We start from the raw sequence: 18,811 nt of genomic DNA, 5'->3' as shown, positions 1-18,811 counted from the left end.
TCGGCTTCCTCATCAAAGTCCTTCTCTCATAGGGTCCCCCACAGCATAAAGGAATTGTGAAGGTCGTGTAAAGTGATGGGAAAGATGAGTTGCTTTTTGCTTCAATCAGAGTAGATAGAGGAGGCACTGCCCCCCACTCCAGCCCCTGGGCACTGATGGGCAGCCCACTTATCCACCCTGCATGTCCACTCTCAGACCTGTTGGGGAGGAGCAGCAGTCACACCTGCTGGGTATCACACATCCCAGGTATCCTTGTAAGTGAGAGTGCGTGACAAGTGGACTGGCAGCTGCCACTGCGGGGATCACTGGCCTACCTGACTTCCAAGTTTGGGATCGTTTTAGTGACAGTAAATACCTCAAATAGCTACACCAACCCTGCTGATGCAAAACAGTCATGAGACAAGAAGTCACCCAGGAGGAGGAGGCTGGCTGGGAGCTGTTTTCTCTAAGCTCCATGCTGCACGGCGCCATGGGCCCCTCGCCATTCCCTGCCCCTGCCCTGGCTCTTGGCGATGACTGTCCCTGTGTGTCTCTCCAGAGAGACAAGTCCCAAGATGGAGCCCTGCTCCGTGCACCACTCAGGGCCTCTCAGTGCAGCCCTTCCAAGTCCCTACCAGATGAGCCACATCCCACCATCCTGAGCAAATGCCCACACAGTGCTGGGTTGGGGGCTGCATTCCAGAAACTTCTTCCCAGGTCTTGGCTCCTGGGAAGGAATGATGGTGTGTGTGTGTGTGTGTGTGTGTGTGTGCGCGCGCACACACACACGCACACGCAGACAGAGCCTGCTGTTTATAAACCTGCATCTCTGGTTTTGTACTGCTTCTGGCTGGAGTTCCACCCCCCTCAGTAAACAAGGCCAAAGTTTTCTCTGTGGGAGATGGCGGGCCTGTCTGGCTGCTAAGTGGAGGGCACATAGTGGACAAAGGACTATTCACTGGGTCACACAGCCAGCCAGCAGGGTGGCCTCACAGCTATGTCTACTGCTTCCTGGCAAGGTTACATATTTTCTTGTCCCCTGCAACTGTCCTCACAGGACAGAAGCCAGAACCCCTTGGGCTCCCAGCACCCATGTGGAGTGTCCCGCCAGTCTCACCTTCTGCTGCTGGCCTGTGGGCTCCTGCTGTCTGCTGCCCTCGGGTGACAGGAGCAGCTGGCTTCAAGGGCAGATGTCTGGCTCTGCCAGCCGGCTTGGGGAGCACCACAGCAAGTCCACAGAACATGCAGGCCTCTGCTTGCTTGTGTTTTTCTACCCTTTATTCTTGTGTTTACACGTGAAAGCCTTCAGAACGGGCATGGAAAACGGTACAAGAAAACCTATGCATGGATTTCAGATTTTTTTGTACCACACTAAGCTTAACCTTGTAATCCCACTTCCCCTTTGAAAAGTCCCCTGTGCAAATGCATAAGACACAATTAGCAAAAGTCCTGGGAGGGTCAGGACAGGAAGATACATCTTAAGGACCACCTATCCAGGGGGCCTCATGAAGTGCCTTTCACAGGCATGATGACAACGCTTGGTGCATATGTGCACCCTCACCCTTAGCAGTGCAGACTCCGTCCGGCCCGACGCAGGTGCAAGAACCACAACGTCACGTCCACGTACGGCCGAGGCGAGAGCACACGGCCACCTACTGTGCACCTCCCCTCTCCAGTGCAAGCCTGTCACGAAGGCTTGGGAACGGTCACACACTGAGCGTAGCACACCGCTGACTGTTCACAGGATGTGAGCAGCCCAACTTCATCTCACCGGGTGCGCCAGACGCCGCTCCTCCCCCCGCCAGAGGAGAGTTAGGGATGTGCAGATTCCTGGCCACTGTGTCCAGGTGCTACTCCACCTCGTCTCTCAATGTTAATGGAATGGGATCTGTGTTAAAACACTAGCTCTGAATCAGCGGGGCCAATGTGGGCCCCACACTGCCTGCAGGCTCTCATGGGGCGTGCTGATCACCATGGCCCGTCTGAGAGCCATCTGGGTTTGACCACAGCACCAGTGAGTGCTGTTGACTTTGGCTGGTACGGGACAACAGAAGCCACCTCACTCACTGCTCAGCTTCCAAAGCTGTCCATGTGTGAACAGCGTGAACTGCACTTCAGGCTACACCGTTCAGCATCACACACACTTGTACCTGTGGCTTTGGTTTAATCATACCTTACCAGTAAATCAGGAATAAATTAGGAAGAGAAAACACCAGAAGATTCCATGGCAGCAACAAGTGAAGGCAGGGAAGGGCAAGCCACCAGCCTTGGTGTTTGTGACAGCGCAGGCAGCTAGGCGTGGCCACCATGCAGTTTCTCTGGGCAGGATGGGGCCACTGGGCTTGCCTGCCCCATGGCCCCATCTGTTCCCGGACAGTCCTCCCTCTGCCTGGCTGGCAGTGTCAGCCCACAGCTTTTAGTCCCTGCAGCCCCACACAGTGCTCTGCTGGCAGACCACGTCCTTTAGCAGTCCAGCATCCTGTCCAGGACGTGTGGAAGGATAACACCCTTTTTTCTGCCTCCTCTTCCAGATGTCTCTGGGCCAGCAGCAGGCAGCAAGAGGCGTGGCTTGTCTGAGATGCAAGGGGTCATGCTCGGGCTTTGAGCCACACTCATGGAGGTAAGAGATTCCATCGGCCCTGGAAAGGGAGGCAAGAGGGTGCTGGCAGCCCTGGTTCACCTGGCAGGCCCGATCAAAAACAAGGGCAGGGTCCTGGAGAAGCAAAGATCAGAAGGACAATCTCTCACTTCATAAACCGTTTCTGGGTAGAGGCCAGCAAGCCCAGCCAGCCAGGGACTGCTCCAGAAAGACGTGGGCAAGCATGGGCTGGACCCTGGGCTGGGAGCCCCTTCCTGGAACACCAGCACAGTGGTGGGTGTGGAGAGCAGAAATGAAAGTCTTTCTGTGCAGGGCCCTTGCACAGCACTTGGATCTGTGGTGTTTTCTTCCATCAGCTAGGGCGAGAGTGTCACATTGCACAGGTCTCCAGTGTCCCTATGCTAGCACCCCTGCGCCTGTGAAGGAGGACGTGGGTGCCCCCAGTGCCATGGTGTCTGGGCTGTCAGGTGGGGAGCACTTTGGGAAGGATCCTCTCAGTGATCCTGCCTGACCTCCACTGAGACTGCAGGAGTGGCTGTTTTTTAAAAAAGTTTTTTTTTTTTATTGGAAAGTCAGATATACAGAGAAGAAGAGAGATGGAGGAAGATCTTCCGTCCATTGATTCACTCCCCAAGTGGCTGCAACAGCTGGAGCTGAGCCGATCCAAAGCCAGGAGCCAGGAGCTTTTTCTGGGTCTCCCACACGGGTGCTTTTAAAGAGTTTAACTGTATGTGGTTGAAAACCAGAGGCACAGAGAAGTCTTCCATCTGCTTGTTCACTCCCAAATGCCCACAACAGTTGGGGCTGTGCCAGACCAAGCCAGGAGCCTGGAACTCCACCCAAGTGACCCATGTGGACTTCAGGGGCCATGAAAGCCATCACCTGCTGCCTCCAGGACTCAAATCAGCAGGCACCTGGGTCCGAAGCAGAGCTAAGCCTCAATCAGGCTCTGCCATACGGGATGCAGGTGTCAGCCAACATTGTAGCTACCAAAACAAACATCCATTTTTTTCTTCCAGTTGCTGGGAAGATATTTTGGTGCCCAGACTGCCAGCCAACTTGGCTGAACAGGAAACTCCCCTCTCGGCAGCTCAGGGCAGGCAGGGCTGACCTGCAGGCTGACCTGCAGGCTGACCGTGCCTGAAGGCCTCTGAGTGTCCCCCACGGTTCCCATGCCTGGAAGAGTGAGCTGGATGGGAGGGGCTCTCCCGCAGCTACTGAGTCCCAGCAGGAGCAGGACGCACTGGAACAGGAGGAACCGCTCAGGATCACCTGGTCAACCTGACCATCTCCCAGTGCATCTCCACAAGCTCGCCCACAGCAGCCCACACTCCTGAGATCTCAGTGGGTCAGGAGTGGCTTCCACGTCTGGTTGTGCCCATGGGAGGTCAGACCTGGCATCACAGTGGTCCCTTGGGGGGCCGATTCTGATGTTTCTCAGTTTACAGCCCAGTGAACATGACCTTGACCCCATGAGCCATCCCCAGCACATTCCTATGCCATGCTGCCCACAGGGTGCACAAGAAAAATGTGCAACCCATTGTGCCTCTGTGCCCCAACCATAAAGGCCCAAGGCACCTGGTCTGGCTCCAGTCCTAACCTGGCTTCCTCTGCCTCTCCCACTCCTGTGCCAGCTCCTATGGGCTTGTGCGTGATGGCTGAGGCCTTCTACACCAGCACAGGGACCTGGGCACCTTGCTCATGTGTAGGGTTGCTCTGGGCAGCCTTTGGGAGCCAGCAGTGCCCCCCTTCCCTTGTGTGACCATCAGGAACCTTCCCAGGTGGCTCTGCCTCATTTGGAAACTCCTGCTGTACCCTATCGCAGGTGGACCCCACTCCATCCCGGCCTAATCAGCTCATGCAAGTTGGGCTCCTGGCTGAGATCCCCTCCGCCCGCTTGCCGGCCCTCCCTGTGCTGGCAGTCTCTCCCAACTCCCTCACTTCCCTCAAGCTCTGACAGCAAAGGCACTGTAGCAGCCGACATGCAGCACAGCGACCTCACCACCCTTAGCCTCAGCAGCAAGAGGGCAAGTGTTTCGTTTCATCACTGGCAACGTCGCTTCAGGAGGCCTGTCCACAGCCCTCCCAGGACCCTCACTGGCTGCTTCCCAGTTTACTCCCCCAACCCCATCCCCCAGCGCATCCTGTCCACAGGTTTCGGGACAAAAACACCACCCTGTACTCTCAGGTGCACGCTAAAGAGGTTGCAAGTGGCTGAAATGCAGACTCCTAGGTCTCAGGAGATAGTTCTTTAGAGCGAGGGTTAGCAGGCAGTTTTGGTCAAGCGCCAGAGCAGGGAGTAAATACGTAAATGCACTCGGCTCCACAGCTGTGGGCCCAGAGCGGTAACCAACGGCACGGCCCCAAGGCACACCAGCAGCAGCTGGAGTGTCACAAGCTGCTCCTTCTACCCACGAGCCACATGTCCCACACTGCCCCCGGGCAAGCAGTCTGGCACAAAGGCTGCTGCTTCTCAAAAGTGGTGTCCTGGCCCAGAGCCTCTTCATGTCTCTGCCTGCTGCTGATCTTCCCAGGGTGCAAAAGCCAGAAGCTGAGTCCTCTTCCACAGCAGGGCAGAGGCAGCCAGCGGAGACCCTGCCTCTCTCATCCAGAGGGCCATCTCATGTGTTCACCTCCTCTCCTCACCCCCAGGAAGATCTGCAGGTCGTGCAAGTGCAGCCAGGAGGATCACTGCCTGAGCTCCGACCTGGAAGACGATCGCAAAATCGGCCGCCTGCTGATGGACTCCAAGTACTCGACCCTGACGGCCCGCGTGAAGGGCGGGGACGGCGTCCGGGTCTACAAGAGGAACCGCATGATCATGACCAACCCCATTGCCACCGGCAAGGACCCCACCTTTGACACCGTAACTTACGAATGGGCACCCCCGGGGGTCACCCAGAAACTGGTAAGACACCCGCTCCCTTACCTTAATAAGTAACAGCCACCTGGGCGCTCCTGATCCTTAGAGATGAGGCAGTGGGAGGGCAAGGCTAGGACGGTGGAAGGGATGGCAGTGGAATCAACCCTGCTAGCTGGCTTCAGTCTTCTGCACCACGCACTGGGCACAGGGGTCTGTGTGACTCCCCAGGGCCTTCCAGCCCTCACACGTACATCCCCCCCCCTTCCCTTCTGAGCAGGGCTGGCTAATCACTCGGAGGGGGTGTCTCCATGAACAGGAGGCTGATTTTCCCCACAGAACTGGGATGTGTCCACCACCAGCCCACAGGAGAGCAGAGGGGCCTCTTCAGTCCTTCCGAGAAAGGGAACACAAACAGCTTCCCATGGCAGGAGTCGGGGGCAGATGGGAGGAGCAAGTGCCTCACATGGGTCCCACTGTGCTACTCTCCAGGAACTGTGATGTCATGACAAGTCCCTGTGCTGGGCCTGGTCCCACAGACACCAGAAGGGAGCCTTCCAGTGCCGTCAAGGGGACCCCAGCAGCAGGCCCCTTCCAGGGCTGTGCTCTGGGTCCATGCTCCTCCAGCTGCAGTCTGTACAGCCATCACTGCCTTGAAAAAGGGCAGCCACAAGGCTGAGGGCTGACCACTCCACAGTGGCCAGGGCAGGGTGAGGTCAGGAAGTTCCACAATTCCAGAGCTGCTGGCAGAGGAGGAGGAAGGGAGACCATGGGGTGTGCAGGCTGTGCCAGGGGGCAGCTTCCCCTCACTAGGCACTGTGGGACCAACCTCGTGTTCTCCAGCCCCAGGCCTCTGCCCTCCCCACAGCCTCCCTGCCAGCATCTTTGCCCTGCTTTTTCCTACCACTCCCTGGAACTCTCGGGTCCCCCATGGTCCCCTACCCTACCACCATGCGTTTTCTTGCTGTTCTGTGTGACCAGCTGGAATGAACCCTTGTGAACTCCTGCTCCATGCTGGAGAGAATTGAAGAGCAGACCACGTCTGTCCCTGAGACTGACCCCCAGCCCCTGGTGCAGGAGCAGCACATGCAGCAGGTGTAATGACCTCCGGTGTGGTATGGCCTCTAGACCAGAGATGCCAGGCTCTCAGAAGGTTGTGGCAAAGTTTTGAAGTCCGTGCATGGTTGTAGATTACACACATCATCCAGGGAGTTCCTAAAGAACCCTCATATTCCAGGTGTGGGCTGTGGACTGAAGTCACTCCACAGTTGAGACAGGTGCATGATGACAACAGTTCAGAGACTGAGAAATGCTGGACAGGGTAGGAAGGTCCATTGTGTGGGTAAGCCAGGTGCTGCCTCAGGGGTACCAGCAGTGACTCCCGGCCAGCAGGACAGGAGGTGTTAGCAAGCCACACTCCCACCCCCACCCCAGGCAGTCCAAATCCCAGATAGCCACATGGGGGAGGGAGTGGAGTCCTTTCCAGATGCAGTGAGGACAGGCAGAACTTTAGCTGTCTGCCGTGAGGCGCTCACCCAGCCTCCATGTGGGGTGGGAACTGATTCCTAAGGAGACCAAACACAGGCCTCACTGCCTTCGCCAAGCGCAGGCCACGGAGGGGTCTCAGACAACAGAACCCACATCCAGTCCAGAAGCCAGGCCTGGGACACCTCTCGGGCAGGAAGTGGAGCCAGGGGCTCCAGGAGGAGCCCACTGCAGGCTTAGGGCGCTACCAGCCAAAAGTCGCCCTAGGAGTCGGTGCTGAGCACCGCCCCTGCTCTGAGCTGCATGGCCAGGAAGAGCCCTCTGGCTGCCCTGCCTGGGCTACGGACGCACACCATTCCTGCCTATCCCTACTCTATCACCCAGCAGTAATGAGACTGATGGTGTGGGGACTGGGACTGGCCCTCATCTCTCATTCTGCGAGTAGGCGGGGTGCTCACCGCATACCAGCAGCACCATCTACTCGCCACAGGGACCCACCTAGGGGTCCAGTGCTGCTTTACCCAAAGAGGGGCAACTGAGGCTTGCAGGGCCTGGACCAGCCAGTTTTCCCACAGTGGACATGAGTGGCCCAGCCAGGTCCTGAATGCAGGGCACTGACTCCCAAGCCTAAGGTCAGGCCAGAGAACCTGCAGGAAGGGAGGGGAGGCAGGAAGGAGTGGGTGCCCTGGGTTAACAGTTTTAGGGAACATCTTCCAAGCACAGGGAAGAAGCTTGAGCCAGGACTGGAGGGTGAGGGCCCATCCCCTGAACGCCTCACCCCTCCCTGGTGCTGAGTGAGTCCTGGGTGTCTAGGCTGCTTGCCAGTCTGTGTGGGGGCCACTCCCTCAGCCCACCTTCCACCCCAGGGTCCATCCCAGCACAGCCCTGTAACAGGCTTCCATTGCTGGGGTCGACCTGTGCAGCTGAGCTCCTCTACCATCCAGGGCTGGCAGCAGGGGCATGGGGAAGAGAAAACTCGGGCCCTACCCCCTCCATGTGCTTCTGAAGCTTTCATGGCTGTCCTGACGAAAGCAGGTCCTGCCTGGGAAGCTCCCAGCCAGGTCGGTCCCTGCCAGATGGCGGAGTAACAGAGAATGCAGAAGTGCCTGGAGGCACAGCACCGCCCCACCCACTTTCCCAGGGGTCCAGCCTTGGGAGCTTCTGCTCAGACCTGGAGCAGCCTTGACAGAGTCAGAGCGGCACCCAGCCTCCCTAGCACTGGCCACCCCCTTCTCAAGTCCCCACAGTTAATCCTGATGTCCCAGGGGGCTGTGCACAGGGGGTTTGGAGAAACCTACGAAGGGTCACTTAGCAGTGTCTGTCCCAACTGTGACCAGGGAGTAAGGCTAGGTAGGTGAGACCAGCTGGAAGCCTTGGTCGCGACACCAGAACAGAGAGACAGCCATGAACACCCACAGTCAGAGCAGAGCCAGGGGCAGCTGTACGCGGAGCAGCAAGTGGCAGACAAGGCCAGAGGTGCAGCCCTGAGTGCCGGGAACCCTGCCCTAAAGTGATGACAAAATGAAACCCCAAAGACTGTCCTGGAAACCACCCCTGCCCTGTGGGCAACAGAGAAAAGCTCACTGCCCCGGCGCCAGAGCTGACAGCTCTGTCACACCTGCTGGGCGACCGTGGTGACACCACTGAAACTGCCCCACCTCCAACAGCAGCATCTGTCCCTTAGATTCCTCAAAGTCCCAGCGTCCACAGCCACCCTCACTCTGAGTCCCACAGGAACCCACGGCACCTGCTACTCCTTTATTTTTAAGATGCATTTATTTGAAAAGACAGAGTAATGGAGAGGAACTAGAGATCAAGATCTTCCCTTTGGTGGTCCACTCCCCAGTGGTTACAAGAACCAGGGCTGGGAGCTAGGGGCTTCCTCTGAGTCTCCCACGAGTGCAGGGGCCCAAGGACCTGGGCCATCTGCCACTGCTCCCCAGGTGCATTAGCAGGGAGTGGCTCAGAAGTGGAGCAGCTAGGAAGAGAACTCATTTGGTGCCCATATGGATGCTGGTGTCGCAGGCAGTGCTGAACCTGTTAACCCACAACACTGGCCCTTGCCTCTCCCTTTTCTAGAGCACGACTCATATACCACACGCCCCAGCACTCTGAAGCAGCTCCCTCCCCAAGCCTCTCCTCCCAGCTCCCCAAGACCAGACAGCTGGAAATGACCACTGTCATTCGGAGCCACCAGTCGACTCCTACAGTTCCAGCTGAGTCCAGTCCCAAGAGACAGCAGCAGGCAGGTTCAGGGAGCTGCAAGTGGCAGTGGCCCTGGGCCAAGGGGCACCTGGCCGGCTGAGGACCAGGATCAGGGACCTGACAACATGGCCACCCAGGTCAGTTTGTCTCTCACAGCTCCATGTGCTGTTATCTGCTCCTTCATCTGTGCTTGGGACCCAGGCTGGAACAAACTGCCCGCAGGGACAACTAACATTCATACTCAGCCATTCACATCCACACCCACGTGGAAACACTGCTGACTCAAGGCCCTGTCGACTGCAAGGAGGATCTTCTGCATGTTTTCAGAATGATAAATTATCAGACCCCGGTGCCCGTTACGATGTCTCCTGCCAATACTACCCCCCGTAACAGCAGCAACAGGGGTCTTTTCCCCAGAACGATGTCGCAACAGGAAGACAGCGCTGCTTCTCCAGCTAGCGGGGAACCAGCCAATTGATGAGCAGGTGGAGAACACAATGGCAAATGCAGTGTCTCTCACATGTCAGAACCACATGTCACATGCCAGGGGCATGGGCTGTCACCACCACTGGGGACACAGAGCCACCGAATGGGGCCTCGTTTTAACCAGCATTCTCACACACATAAAGAAATCACATCCAAATTAGCTTCGGGAAACACAGAAAAAACTCCAGAAGGAGAAATGCAGCTCATTGCCATGGGTTAGGGCGTCACCTTTTAGAATGTTTTTGAAATCAGAGTCTGGAGCACATGGTGCAAGTGTGGATGACCTGTAACACCCACACTTGCATGGCAACAGCCACTGTGATGGAGACAGTTTCCTGCACACTCAGGGGCCGAGGCTTCTCCCACATTCTCATGCTCATCCGTGCCTTCTCAGTTGTGATGGGCACGGATTACCACGCCCAGGCAAAGCACAAAGGCTGTGTGCCTTCCAGCTGCTGATTAGATGGGAAATGCCACGGCCTGGGCTCCAGGTGGCTTCTGGGCAGCCCTCCTGTCCACTGATCCAGTCTCCTTCCCACCTCCTCTCTAGGGTCTACAGTACATGGAGCTCATCCCCCAGGAGAAGCAGCCCGTGACGGGCACCGAGGGTGCCTACTACCGCCGGCGCCAGCTCATGCACCAACTCCCCATCTACGACCAGGACCCCTCCCGCTGCCGTGGACTGTCAGAGGCCGAGCTGCCCCTGATGGAGGAGTTTGTCAAGCAGTACAAGAGTGAGGCCCTGGGCGTGGGAGAGGTGGCCCTCCCTGGCCAGGGTGGCTTGCCCAAGGAAGAGGGCAAGCAGCAGGAAAAGCCAGAGGGTGCAGAGCCAGCAGCACCCACCACCAATGGCAGCCTGGGCGACCCAAGCAAGGAAGTGGAATATGTGAGTGTCTCCTCTTCAGGGGTCAACAGTGGGTGCTCAGGCACAGGGGGACATGGCTGGGTGGCTGGGCTCTGCATTCGCCCCTGCAGGCTGGCACTGAGAATGCACCTGCTGCTCAGTCATTTGAGCTCCAGTAAAGCACCATTCTTGAGAGGCCTGCAGGAGGTGGCTGTGGGCAACTACACTGTCACAGCTTAGAGGGAGGGCATTTGCACTTACTATGGGCTCTGAGCCCGGGCCACAAGGAAGCAAGGGCCCAACTGCCCCCAGGAAGAGCAGGCAGTGGGTCCCAAGGCTTTGGTTTTCAGTGGATATGAGCAGGTGTACACGGAACTCAGAGCTGCAGGAGGCATGGGACAGTCAGAGGCTGGCTGACAGTGTGGTATTGGGGCCGGGGCACAGGGCTGGGAAGGGGGATGGAGCAGGGGTTCCCTAGAGCTGGGCTACCACCCAACCATCCTTCCCATCTCATCTGCCAGGCCCAGGCCATCAGAGGGTGATGTCCTCAGAGTGGAGACTGCCCTGGGCTTTCATCATGGAAGCCCTTGCTATCTCACTGCTGGAGGGTGTCAGATGGGAAGGAGTCCTGATGCCACTGGGACTTTCCCCAACTGCCATTCCTATGAGCAAGCCAGTCTGAGACGGCTCTTATCCTTGTGTGAGCTTCACAGAGTTGTCCGGCCTGGAACTGGAGCAAAGGCTGCTGCAGCATCTTCCCTCTCTCAGGGGACTCTGGGAAGCATCTAAATGGCTTTGGGAGCCAGGCGATGGCAAGCTCCCGGGATGGGAACAAGCGGGGTTCTGGGGACAGCAGCGTGATGGCTGGGCTGGCTTCCGGAACATGATTGCTTCCTCACCTGCCTTGTCCTCACGCAGGAGCTAACTATGCCCTTATTGGATTCATGTTGGCCATCTGGTCCACATTCAAGGACACTGTCGTCTCACAGATGTGACCTGAGCTGGATCCTGGAGGCTGGGAGCATCTGGCCATGGGCCTGCAGGTGGTGAGAGCACAGCTGTGTTGCTGTTGGATACCTGCTCTGGCCCCGATGGCCAGGGTCTACATGCTAGCACATGCCTGAATAGCCCCACCCTCCAGGGAAGGAATCTGGGCATCAGGGCACTGAAGACTCCAGGAGCAGAACCTATGCCCAGCTTTCTTCCTGCCACGTGTTGTGCCGAGCCACCCAGCCCTGGCCTGCCCTGCCAAGACATGGGGTCAGTGCTCTACAGTTTGCAGTCAGCGTGGGCACCAGCCTGCTCCTGGGTGGCACTGTAGTCCCCAGGGGTGGCTGCAGGAGGTGGACATGTACTGGCCATCCTGTGAACCCACACTCTGTCGTTTCTCGGAAGACAGCCAGGCAGAAAGCCTGGGGACTCACCAGCTCAGGGCAGTGACCTTGTGACGAGGAGTCAGGGCGTCCATTGTGAGAATGTGGGTGTGCTCAGGGCAGCAAAGAACTTGGCCTGATACCCTCAGGCTCAAAGGGAAGAGCGCTACATGGTAGTATGCAGCACCTTGCCAGGAACTCCTGTGCTGGTATTTGTGGTCATGGATATCACTACGAACATGGCAGTGCCTGGGCACCTAGGTACCCCTCTGAACACTCTCACCATCCAGTGCCACAGCAGGCTACAGGGCTCAGCATGGGGATTCCACCACGTGAGTTTATGTTCACTGCTGTCCCTATTCCCACCAAACGGAAACACAGGCAGTAAGAGGGCCTTGTGGCTTAGAGGTCTGAAAGCTGCCAGTGTGAGCCATGCTGTGTGGGCATAGGACTGTCAGCCTTCACTGGGCTCACGCGGCAGCTGGCAGAGGCTTATTCACTACTTTACCCATGCGGAGTTCCCTCCCGCAGGTGGCCCCACAGACCCAGAGCCCTCCTCTCTGAGGGACAGGCTGTCCCATCAGGTGGATGTGCAAAGTGCAGTCCCCTCCCCAGAACCTCAGATGGAAGAGGACAGGAAGCCCCCTGGTTTGTCCCCGAGGGAGGAGGCATGTGGCAGAGGCTCCATCTCCATGGCTTCATGACAGCAGTGAGTGGGGCTGGGGCTAATGTACCGGGGACAGAGGAGGGACCTGCACTGCAGGGAAGGAACCAGCACGCCAGTGGGTGCAGGAGCGCAGTGTCCAGCCCAGCTCCCTGGAGTCTGGCAGTGCTGGCACAAGGCCTGGATGGCAGGCCCCACCCAGCTGGGACACATGCATGTCTTTGTGTTGGCCAGGGTGAGGGCAGCATGTGGTGCTGCCTCAGCCTTTCTACCACGTGCTAAGCACTGCGGCACCCCGGTTCTATGCAAGGCAGCTTCTTCAGGGCTTGGCAAGCACTCGTGTTTGGGTCTGGTCAAAGCCCCCACGTCCCACCTCCTACATCCCTCCTGGACACCACCCGTGGTCATCATGCCCCAATGCTTAGCAGTTCTCCCCAAGTTTGGAGGCCGTGGACTGCATATTTTCTCGGAAATTCAATATTCAGATCTCCCTGGGTCTGGTCATCTTGCCCAGGAATTTCCGCCCTTCTACACCCGGGCAGAGTGAGGACGCAGCCTCTAATGTCCCCTCTGCTTCACTTGTGAGGGTCCATTGCCACACAGGAACCCCTGCACCCTACCCCTCTGCCTCTCTGGTGCAGGGGAGGAATGAAGGTGCCCCTTTCCATGGGCAGGGCCATGCCATCTGGGGGCTCAGAGCCCACAGCAGCAGGGGCCAGCCAGCAGTCTGGCTTCTGCACCCCCATCTCCCCACAAGAATGCAGGAGCGGGGAGGGCGCGGCAGCTCTGGCCCAGGTCTGCTGTCCACATGGAAGCTTCTGCAGCTGGTGGCGGGGTGGACCAAGTGGGAATGTGGAAGTGTGTGAGTGAGTAGGTGTTTGACTGCAGCCCAGGCTGGCTGCCTTTCCCGCCAGTCGTACAGGGCAATCTGCTGCCACTGGCCCTGCCTGCGCCCTGAGCCCTCTCTCCTGGGACGGGTGGAGGCATGGGGAAGAACCTGCCGCTGCCCAGTGTCACCACGGTTACCAGGCCCCCAAGAGCCGCCTGCTCCCCACTTGATAGTAATTTGTTGGCGACACTCAAGGAGATCTTTTTCCAAGGAAAATTCCCTCTATCCCACTTTGTATGCTATAAATGCTTTCTCGTGTGGCTGCATGGCCCTCGCTGTTCTTCCTCCCTGGGGGCTACGTAAGATCCCGCTGACTCACGCACACTGGTTGGCTCTTTCGGTCCAGGGCAGTTACTGAATCTGGAAGGCTGGTGGGAGGGGATATGGGGGAACCTAGGGCCACTCCTCAGCTCAGCCCATGAAGCTGAAAAGCTGCCACAGAGCAAACCCCATACACAGCCACACTGTTCCTATGGAACCCCAAGACAGGCATGGGCCGGAGGTGGCTGCCGACCAGGGGCTGTGTGCTAATCAAGAGGAACTGTGAGAGATGGTTTTAGCCTCGAGTTAGTTGCTTCATGATTACAGGTTAGGTAAGGCACAGGAGGACCTCACTGACTATCACACCAGGCACCCTGCCAGAGCCTACCTGCTGCTGTCCCACCCCAAGCTTTGTGTTACAAAGACCTCCTGGCAAACAGTGCTACACTCTACCAGCATGGAGCTAGCAGCCAGAATTATTTTTAATTTAATGACAACGACAACAACAACAACAACAAAAAACCTGTTTCAGGACCCCCCAGCTCTCACCTGCACCTATGGCCACAGTCTGCAGCACCTTTCCAGCTGCCACACAGCAGTAATGGGAAGACGTGGGCTCTCCGTCCACCCTCTGCAAGGCGGGTCACACACCTGCCCTCCCAGGGGACTGAGGCGAAGTCTGCACGCCAGGTTATGCAGCCAGTACTGGAAATATGTTTCCAGACTGGCTCTGACCCCACAAAATCAGGAGCGTGTGAAGAGGCCACGGCAGGCCCCATGTCACGGGGGAAGGGGCCCTGGGGCGGGCCACATGAGGTGTCTTAAAAGCAGTCTGGGGTGGGAGCATTCCTGGGATTCTGCTTGGCTTCTGTTGTAAGGGAGCCAGAGGGTGATGTCATCAGTGCCGAGCAGCCACAGAAGGTCGTGTTTTGACGCCTTCCAATAGCAAGGCCTCAAACTGTGGCTCCCGACCATGTCCCAGACCTGGGGGCCTTATCAATTCCTGTGCCCAGACTTTTCTATCAGACGCCAGGAGGGCAAGGGGCAGCCTCAGTTCCAACAAAGCCACCAACACCCTGAGGCCCCACCAGGGCTGGGAGCAGGGGGAGCCACTCCATCCCTTGAGGGGGCTGAAGGAGGGGCTCACGCTGAATGCCCAGAACCACACCTTGCCTTGCACAGGTAGGCAGAGTGATCCCTGCCGGTGTCACAGGACGAAACCCAGGCCTCCAACACTGCCCACCTTTGTCTTGGGAGGGTAGTTCAGCCCTCTGGGCCTTAGGGCTCTATTCTAGCCCTTACAAATAGGAGATTTTAGCCAATCATAATTGAGCCTATAAAAAAGCCCAGGAATCTCAGATTCTCACAGCATTGAAGGTCAGGGCATCCCACAGCCGTGGTCTCTGGGGCCTGCATTCCCATGGGCAGGGAGAGTGGAGTCAGAATTCTAGAAATAACTGACATCCTAGAACGAAGTGCTGGTGCTCGCACAGATGATCGGCGCGTTCACTGAACTCTCGCATTTCTAACATGCCGTTTCTCTCATGGCAAATGTCATCAGTTGGCACTCACATGGACCTCTGGGGGTCTTGGGCACTGGGTCCTACGAGCAACATGGGTGACACTGCACTCAGTAAATCACCTTAGTCCTCATGAACAACTCACCAGGAGCAATAGTGTCAGTCCATTTTACTAAAAACAGAACACCCAGGTGCAGCCACCAGCCCCAGGCCATGCAGGAGGTGGGGCTAGGGTGTGGGCTCCTGGCACTGAGCTGACGGCCTCTCCTGGCCTGGTGTTCTTCCCTACCCTCTAGGTCTGTGAGCTGTGCAAGGGGACAGCCCCAGCCGACAGCCCGGTGGTCTACTCGGACAGGGCGGGCTATAGCAAGCAGTGGCACCCCACCTGCTTCGTGTGTACCCAGTGCCGCGAGCCACTGGTCGATCTCATCTACTTCTGGAAGGATGGCGCACCCTGGTGTGGCCGCCACTACTGCGAGAGCCTGCGGCCCCGATGCTCGGGCTGCGATGAGGTGAGGACCCCAGCCCTGCTCCCAGCCTCTGTCTGCTGCCCTGTCTGGATGGGGGCTTAGCCTGGTCCTTGCTCACTGTGCCATCAGTTTCCCACCCCCACAATGGCACTAGGAATGGAACCTGGCCTGCCCCCACAGCAGCTGGGGTCCCAGGGTCCAGCATGGCATGTAAAGGGAGGGGCATGGCAGCCAAGGGGAGGCCCTGTGGGATCAGAGCAGCGAGGGACTGTCAGCACCGAGGCTGTCTCTCCGATGTCCCAAGGCCTCTGTGTACAGCAATTCCCTCAGCACAGGTCAGACCCCACGGGAGAGGATGCCAGAATCCCAGACCTGGGGACGAACATCAGCCCATTTGCTCCATCTGAGGCCCGCTGGCCGGCATGCTGGCCACTGCCTAAGGTCACTGGGTTCCTGGTCCCATGGGACCTCGCAGCTGTTGTTCCTGCCCATACCCCTGGTGGCTCATTCACCTTGGAGCTGCATTCCCAGGGGTGTGTGACCCCCGCTGACACATCCCCAACATCTCAGGTGCTGGGACAGCAGAACATCCCCCAGCAAGGAGGAGCCTTTTTTGTCTAAACCTTGGGTCTGAGTCAGGTGTCACAAGGGCCCACCAGGTCATAACCAGAATGGCAGGGGATGGGAGGAGCCTACCCTGTAGCAGTGGCCACTGCTGCCATATCTTCTGAGTGGCATATGGAAGTCACGCGTGTCCCCCTCCCCGCTCCCAGATCATATTCTCAGAGGACTTCCAGCGCGTGGAGGACCTGGCCTGGCACCGGAAGCACTTCGTCTGTGAGGGCTGCGAGCAGCCACTGAGCGGCCGCGCATACATCGTCACCAAGGGGCGGCTGCTGTGTCCCACCTGCAGCAAGTCTGTGCGCTCCTGAAGGCCCACCCCCAGCCACAACCCACAGGAACACCCCCCCAGCTTTGAGAAGCAAGGCCAGGCCCACTGAAGCGCCCCAGCCACAGACAGCATCCGTTCAGGTCTCTGTTGGAGGCTGGGTGATGGGGGCTTCTCAAGGACCTGAGATTTCCAGTCCAGAAATATGCTGAGAGCCGAGGACCGAGTGGGGTGTGCAGGTGCCGGAAAGGCAGTGACCCCAGGAGCAGCCTCCAACCCCAGGAGCAGCGTGTAATCCCAACTGTGTCTCTTGTTGCCTCTTGTCCTAAGTGGAATCTGAATTTTAAATAAACAGCTCTTTCCGGCCTGATGAGCATACCAATAAAAGTTTCACGAGTGCACGTGCACCATTATCTAATTCTTGACGTCAAAGCAGATCTGGCAGCACCCACTGAAGCCCAGGGCTGCAAAGGGCACAGTCAAGGCCACTGACTCCACACCCAGCCGTCACCTAAGCCAACCCCTGGCAGGCAGGACACTCCCAGCATGCCGCCTGCCACATGCTCCATGTCACAGCCTCCCAGGAACAGCAGAGCCACTCTTTAGCAGGGACTCCTCTCAGCTGCCCACGGCGCTTGGAGCAGACAGACCTGGCATCGTTTGGGATTTTTCTCCACCTTTAAGTGTTGCCAGCAGAACACAGAGCAAGCCCCATAGGAGGGCCTGGGGACCAGATTCTCTCTTCCCGTTCTGATCTTGGTGAGAATTGGTTCCCTCACCACAGGTTAAAAGGAGGGCGGCAGGGGAGGGTGGACTGCTCTGGGGGATTTAAGCACCCAAAATGCACAGGTGCACCCGGCCTCCTGTCCACCCCAAAGCCTCAGCTTTTCTCTTGCCGCCTCTCACCGGTGGAAGCCCCATCCCTGGGCTCTGACGGTGCTGCCACAGCGCCTGGCAGCCATGGAGACAGCAGGGCTGGCCCTGCACCTGCAGCCACTGGGCTCTCCGGTGCTTCTGATCTGCAAGAGAAGCCGCAAGCATGGCCCCACCCCACTGCCCAGCGAGTTGCAGGGCAAGCCCCTGACAGGTGCGTCCCTCCAGACCCAGCCCTGCTGGCCGCAGGACCCTCCACTTTCCCCCGATTTCTCCCAGACTGGCACAGGATCCCACTCATCAGTCCCGCCATGTTTGGCTAAGCAGGGGCTGGCTATCAAAGGCCAGCTCCTCCCACCGAGGCTCTGTGCTGCCCCACTGCACACCTCCAGCAGCCTCTGCACTGCTGGTCTCTCCCAGGCGCACCAGTGGAACCTGCCCTGCTCATTTCCCAATTCTCCCCCGAGGGACTGCGGAGCACACAAACAGGAGTCCTGCCCCGTGGACTCCTCCAGTCTGTAGGAGACACAGGCCTCAGACAGGTGCTTCTGCAGCTTAGTGCCGACTCACAGCCCTCAGCCCACGTGTGTTCCCAGAAAGCCTGCACGACAGCCCAGTCATGGAACATCGAGAGAGGTCCCCAAGACAGCAACACCTGTATCAGCACAGAGGGCAACGATTAATGATGAGCACCAGAAGTGCCTATGCAAAGGCCCTGTACCCTGTCTCTTCAACACCTGCCTGCGGCACGGGAGACACAATGGAGGAGGTAGCTTGTGTCTGGGGCTGCAGCAAGGCTGAGGCAGCCGACACTGTGCTGCCAGACATGGCGGAGCCAGCCTCCTGAGCTGCAGGACAAGGCCTCGGTCCCGGGAGCCACAGGGGATCCCAGACAGGGACACTGCAGGACACATACGCTCTCCTCTGCAGAAAGGCCAGCATGGCACTGGGGGACTTTGTCCATGGGGGTGTTATAGTCACAGGCTGGAGGCGTCTCAGGCAGCAGACAGCCCCGGACTCCACCTAGTATCACAATGCTTGCACAGAGAGCATGACAATAATGGTGGGTACCCCCAACCCTTGCCCTCCCCACCACCGCGGGTCCCACAGCCCAGGTCTCTCTCCAACATTTCTTCACATCCCTGAGGTTCAAGGCAGAGCTCACCTGCAGCATCTTCTGCCCTCACTGACTCCAGTGTCCTAGTGACCCCGGCATGACCTCACCCTCTGCACACTCAGGCCAGGCCATGCCCTGTCCACTTCCAGAACCATGAGGGCCTGTGCACACACCCAGACAAGCTCGTGCCCTCTTCCTCTCAGGCCCTGCTTCCTTTCCCTGCCCCAACCTCAACACCGGCCCTCTGCCCTGCTCCCCTCTGAAGCCAAGTGCAGTGTCCCCCTCCCCCAGGCTGCT

At 58.1% G+C, this 18,811-nt stretch overlaps 1 protein-coding gene across 1 annotated transcript in view; it reads left to right on the top strand.

The window, feature by feature from the left end:
- LMCD1 (LIM and cysteine rich domains 1) overlaps window positions 1-16,903 on the top strand; it is a 30,391-nt gene extending 13,488 nt beyond the window's left edge. The window contains exons 2-6 of the mRNA XM_058678395.1: window positions 2,511-2,599; window positions 5,231-5,486; window positions 10,165-10,500; window positions 15,462-15,677; window positions 16,409-16,903. Coding sequence (XP_058534378.1) covers window positions 2,511-2,599; window positions 5,231-5,486; window positions 10,165-10,500; window positions 15,462-15,677; window positions 16,409-16,567 — 1,056 coding nt within the window. The 3' untranslated portion in view covers window positions 16,568-16,903. The remainder of the gene's footprint in view (window positions 1-2,510; window positions 2,600-5,230; window positions 5,487-10,164; window positions 10,501-15,461; window positions 15,678-16,408) is intronic.
- The last annotated feature ends 1,908 nt before the right edge of the window (window positions 16,904-18,811 follow it).

The sequence above is a fragment of the Ochotona princeps genome, chromosome 21 (genome assembly GCF_030435755.1).
Source record: "Ochotona princeps isolate mOchPri1 chromosome 21, mOchPri1.hap1, whole genome shotgun sequence".
Taxonomy (NCBI): domain Eukaryota; kingdom Metazoa; phylum Chordata; class Mammalia; order Lagomorpha; family Ochotonidae; genus Ochotona; species Ochotona princeps.
The sequence above is the reverse complement of the archived record's forward strand: the minus strand, read 5'-3'. Positions and strand labels throughout refer to the sequence as shown.